Source organism: Poecilia formosa, unplaced genomic scaffold (assembly GCF_000485575.1).
Source record: "Poecilia formosa unplaced genomic scaffold, Poecilia_formosa-5.1.2 Scaffold522, whole genome shotgun sequence".
NCBI lineage: Eukaryota > Metazoa > Chordata > Actinopteri > Cyprinodontiformes > Poeciliidae > Poecilia > Poecilia formosa.
Genome location: NW_006800461.1, coordinates 227,516 through 233,288, shown reverse-complemented (window position 1 = coordinate 233,288; position 5,773 = coordinate 227,516). Strand labels below are relative to the sequence as shown.

General features: G+C 40.4%; 1 protein-coding gene across 3 annotated transcripts in view; it reads left to right on the top strand.

The window, feature by feature from the left end:
• Positions 1-5,773, top strand: part of tmod4 (tropomodulin 4 (muscle)) — a 13,489-nt gene that overhangs the window by 3,201 nt on the left and 4,515 nt on the right. Inside the window, exons 1-4 of one of the 3 annotated variants that reach the window (XM_016664877.1) lie at positions 2,032-2,104; positions 2,225-2,386; positions 3,353-3,509; positions 4,075-4,194. In XM_016664877.1, coding sequence (XP_016520363.1) covers positions 2,285-2,386; positions 3,353-3,509; positions 4,075-4,194 — 379 coding nt within the window. In that variant the 5' untranslated portion in view covers positions 2,032-2,104; positions 2,225-2,284. Of the gene's footprint in view, positions 1-2,031; positions 2,105-2,224; positions 2,387-3,352; positions 3,510-4,074; positions 4,195-5,773 lie in introns of those variants that run through there. The other 2 variants (XM_007540182.2, XM_016664876.1) reach the window with 2 other exon arrangements.

The following is a 5,773-nucleotide window of genomic DNA, read 5'->3' as shown; positions in this document are numbered from 1 at the left end:
CACATGATTCTGTTTCTATCATGGTGAAAATGTTGGAGACCGTTCAGGTCAGATACAATCACAACGAAAAGGGACTTTGTTCGTTTGTGCGTTTTAAAAGCAAATCAAAACCACTTGTTCATGGTGAAAGTAAATCAGTTGAGTTGTTCTCCACATTGCCTCCTGAGCTGCATCCCCTCCTCTCCTTCTTATCCTTTAAATCTCCTCCATCTTCCTCGACCTGAGGTGTGATCCAGAGTTTGTGTCCTTGGCTTTACGCATTAGAGCCACTCAGTGGTGATGTGAAGCCAGCAGAGCTCGTGAGCCGCACAGGAACAAACTAACAGGTTTTATCAGGCGGTCTGATTCCATCATCCTTATGTCTGTTGCTGGATGCTTGCTCGTTTAGGAGGCCTGAAACTAACGTCCTGATTGGTTTTAGATAAAGGAATTCATGACGTTGTGAATTTAACTTTCCACATCATTCTTAAAAAACAGTTATCAGTTTATGACTTCATAAACCGATAATCCAAAAAAGGTTGCCTCATGTGTGGCTGATTATCAGATTGTTTTTGGACGTTAACTTATTATGTTTGGCTTGGCTGACAATTTTATTTCAATAAAAGAGATAAACCTGATGTGGTTAAAGTACAATTCTAGGTGTTCTCTAATAAAGTCTGTGACTTTGAGAAAAGGAGAGCGTAATGTTATAACAATGTTTCAGGATGACCAAGCCCTGAGTTGTGAGCAGAACTGTTCATTTTCCTTGGTATCCATTGTTTGGTATGTCTGATCTTTTGCTGTGGTTTGTCCTTGAACTTGATCTAGTGATATTACACAAACAAATGCAACAGAGTATTTCATATTTTTGTTTCTTTTTTACCACCACACTTTGTGGAAAGTTTCTTTCCTTTCAAATAAGCTTTAAAATTATTACTTCTGGGAATTTGCAAGCCTCAATTAGATCAGGATGAACATTCTAAATTCAAATTGATTTAGTTTTACCTGTTTAGTCATTAATTCTCACTGTAGTAACAGGCAACGGAGGGAAACCCAGAGATCCCAACTGCTTCTTCCAGTGAGTTTAGGGTCGGGACTGGTGTGATGCATTCAGGAAACTTTGGAAAAGAGACATCCAGGAGGCGTCAACACAAAGGAGCAGCAGCTTTATCTAGAATTTCCCTGGATGGTGAAGTTCCTCACTTTATCTGTTTCATCTGACAGAGAAAATTCAATTCAGCATCACTTATATCTTTTGATTTTTTAAACGTTATCCATGTGTCATGACATGAACCAGAACCAAGGCATGTAGAAGCAGCATTCAGTTGTTATGCTCCACAAATCTGGAACAAAAACTGCAAAGATGCTGAAACACTGAGTTTCTTCAAATCAAAGCTAACAACCTTCCTGTTTAGAGTCTCCTTTCATTTCTAGTAACTGGAACAATGATCAGAATATTTTACATGTATTTGCTTGATGATTTTAATGATGGAATCTGAAAAATGCTATGTCTTTTTACTTGTTTCACCATTGGTTATTACATTATGTTTTATGATGAAAAACACTTTGAAAGGCCTTGCTAGTTAAATGTTCTGTACAAATAGACTTGATTTGATTTGACTTTACTCCGCATTAGAGGTAGAACATGGAATCATCCTTTTGCCGTTATTTGGTATTAGAACTCCTTTTAATTTATGCAAATTATCCTCTCTCTTTAATAAACCTTATTCTGTTACATGGCCTGAGAGGATTTTACTCCTTTGTCAAAGTTTGGAAAACTCTGGACCAAACATAAAGACATTGGCCACTCAAACTCTGATGTCTCATGCTGTGTTTGTCTTGTTTAAAATTCTTATGTAGGATGAATCCTTTGCTTCTTGTTGGTGTGACAGTCGCCCTGCGTTAGTGTTAGCAGATATGTTTTGGGTGGGCCTGCTTCTGTATGAGTGTTTGTCAATGATAAATAAGGGATTGCTCCTTTCAGTCCTCTCCACATTCTGCTATTCTTAGTTGCTATGTGGTGAGCGAAGGGTTTAATGTTACAAGGACTTTGCTCTGTGTGTCTCATATGTTTCACTTACGCAGGACATCAGTCTGTGGCTAATCACCTTTCAGATGTTTTAAGGTGAAACTTCTCTTAACTGTTTGGTTTGATGATTGGAAATGCATGTATATTTATTTTATTTAACATTTGTAAGCATAGGCTTAACAATGCACTGAACTGTTTTCCTTTCTATCCTCACAGTGCCCTCGAATCCAGGGGTGCGCAGTGGTGTGTATGAGTGACTGTGAGTGTATGTGAGCCATGTCGGACCCAAGGAACATCGATGAGGATGCCATCCTCAAAGGCCTCAGTGCTAAAGAGCTGGAGCAGCTGGAGTATGAACTGCAGGAGATGGACCCTGAGGTATGGAGTGACAGTAAAACCTGCCAAGCGGATTGATGGTCTCATTCAAACCTGGTGTGGGTTTTTCTTAAATCAGGTCATCCGTAGATTCATAGTTCTACTGAATTTTCACGTTATCCTTTAATTTTTTCCTTCTGATGACTCCAACATCCAACAAAATCTACAAACCCGATTTAATATTCTGTGTGTAAGCTGTGCTAAATGCTAATTTATCAGAATTTTATGCAAAAAATACAATGGCGAGCTCAATTCAAATTCAAATTAAAAAAAATAAATGTTGTTGAAGCTCATTTAATTAAAGAGTTATTGTAAATGGTGAAGGATGTGGACAGGAAAGGTCTCCTGTAGTAGTCTGTATTAAAACAAATTTGAAGAAGCCTCAGACTGAAGAAACTTGACAGCCTCATGAAGAGGATGCTCAGGGTTGTCCATATTTTTTCTTGATTTTATGTAAAATCTTTCTTTGCACCATCACAAAGATTGAAATGATGCCTAGCATCAGGGCATTGTTTTGCTTTTGAAGCACCTTGCTAGTGTGTTAATTCCCTTTGAACCATTTCAGATTTTAACAAATGTTAATGTGTGCTCTGGGTTTTTGTGTGATAGACAAAAACGGTACCTGAAATAAAAACATCCCAGCAGGATGATATTGCATAAAAAATCTCTATTTTTTTATTATTGTGATGGTGTTTTTGGGGTTATGTACAGTGTTTTCTTCCATAAAGCACTTTGCACCTAGGAATCCAAATTGTCAATCTGTCTGCTGGAGCACCTACATGACATTTGGCAAGCTACATTAAAAGTCTCCACTATGTTCCTTCTGCCTGCTGTGTTATTTGGTGTTCATGATTCTGATTGTTCACTAATGTTCTTTAGCAAACCTCTGGAGGCTTCGCAGAACATATTCCTGAATCTTTGAGATGTTTCATTTGGACATTGTTTTGTTTTGATCTTGTATTCTCCCAGAATGCCATGCTTCCAGCTGGCATGCGGCAACGAGACCAGACCAAGAAGAGCCCGACGGGGCCGTTTGACCGTGAAGCCCTGCTGCAGCACCTGGAGAAGGAGGCTCTGGAGCACCCCGACAGGGAGGACCTGGTGCCCTTCACTGGGAAAAAGAAAGGTCAGGGAAAGCAGTTTCTCTTAACTCTTTGAAATGAAAATGCAATTTGTGTCATTTAGATCTGTATTTTGGAAAACAAAACACGACTAAGGGAGTTCTTCACCTCTAGTTTGTGCATTTCAAAAGGCTTTTTCCTTCTCCTTCCAGCAGCTCTACAGTGTTGCAGTCTGTGATGCACCGCTGCTCCAAAGTTCAGTGCTCTTGGTTTCAGATCTGTGTGGAATTTTGCAGCCGACTGACTTTTGAGGCCACATTCATTAAGCAGCTGCAGTCCAACATGTTTAGACCTAAAAGATCTGCAAGAGTGTATGCTTCAGTTGAAGTTTATTAGATTTATTAAATAGAAACTAGGAATACAACAAATACTTTTGTATTGCCAGGTGCTGTTGTGTAGATTTATTCACATAAGAAAAATGAGAAAGTAGTGCTTCATAGCGCTTAAACACTTTTATGAGAACTATCATCTGTCAAAACAGAGAAAGAAATCTGCAGAACTTCATTTAATATTAGATTGCTTTGAATACTGCAGTTATGCTGTTTGATTTTCTTTTCGTCTGGACTCCAGGAAAGAAATTTGTGCCTAAGAAGCCAAAGGAGATTCCCCTGCATGAGCAGGTGATCCTGGAGCCAGAGCTGGAAGAAGCTCTGAAAAACGCCACAGATGCAGAAATGTGCGACATTGCAGGTTAGAAAACCTTCACAGCGCTGATCAAACACTTAAGATTAACTAAATATGTTCCTTTGACTCAAAACTGTCTGTGTCTAAGATCATAAATGGTTTTATAGGATATCATTTTAGTTGCTATTTTGCAAAAAATCTAAAAAAAAAAAAAAACAAGTTTACTGAAAAAAAGGTAATCCTAAATGAAGCACAGACAGGTACAGCAATGCTTTCTGTTTCACTGCCATATTTTCCCCATTCAGTTTCCCACCAACAGCTGCTATCTAACCCATAATAATGGCCCACAATGCATAGTGTGATCNAAGTTTATTTTGCTCTGCCATATTTTCCCCATTCAGTTTCCCACCAACAGCTGCTATCTAACCCATAATAATGGCCCACAATGCATAGTGTGATCTCATTGTTTTCACAACGGCCGCTGTGACCCACATAGTTCAATCATGCAGGGCTGTTGTCTCTGCTGTTAGCTTCAAATTGTTTCCCTCAACACTAAGATGTCAAAGTTGTCCCGAGTTAACAGATGCTGCCAGAAATGCAGCAAGCTCCAATTCCCCGAGCTCAGCAAACACTAAAATAAATAAGCCTGGCTGCAGGCCACTGAAGAAAGGGTGGAGAGGATGTAGGGATGGTGAGAGCAAAGATACTGTATCTGCCCCAAGCAGACATGTGGGAAGGCTCTGTATTGAGTGATTATGCCACAGTTTTCCATGTTTCCTGAAGGTCGGAATCCTTAAACTTCAGTTTAGGATCCAGAATGTGGCGCGCTTCGCTGCTTCAAAGTAATGGCTGGTAATTGGAGAAGTTGGGTCTGTCTGCAGTGGATGAAACTGAATCATTAAGAGAGTCAACTTTATTGAGAGTGACAAAGCAGGCTGTCAGGAGAGTCACACTCTCCTGACAGTCCGGTCAGACAAGCAGAACGAGGAAGTGTTTGTCCAGCAACTGCGTATCTGACCCTGGACAGCATCCAGATCAGGATTAAATCTCAGTTAGCCCCTGTCAGGCTTTGTGTGGGCAAACACATTAAAACATTTATAAAACATCCAATCTGAGCTCAGATAGCACCAGGCAGGTTAAGCAGAAAAGTTGGATTTAAAATTTAGTCCTGATTTTGACAAACACGTTTAATCTGAGTTTAAATATTTTAGTTCAATAGTCTACTTTGAGTGGTAAAGCTACCAGGGGTTATTGTCAGGGCCAAACTGGATGACGTCCAGGTGTTAATGGCCAGAAACACCTCTATCTCACTCCCAGAAATCCCTGCCCCCTTAACTAGCAGCTGTCCCCCCTGGCTTCTCTTTTCTCTCAAGGCCCTTCCCATGGTTCCCCTCTCCGGGTCAGGAGGGGAGGTGGGTGCTGTCACAGCAGTTGGCTTCTACATCAGATGGGTGCTGGCAGTTTACAACATAGACATAATATAAGGGTAGACGCCGCATTGGCTGCTCCGGCGCAGGAAATACGGCGGCCATCTTAGAGCGGTATAAACTCCTACTTTCCTCAATCAAAACAATAGACGATGCCTCAGCTCTGAGGGATATTATTGTTCGGATCTATGGATTATTGATGTGAGGGCTCCACAGAC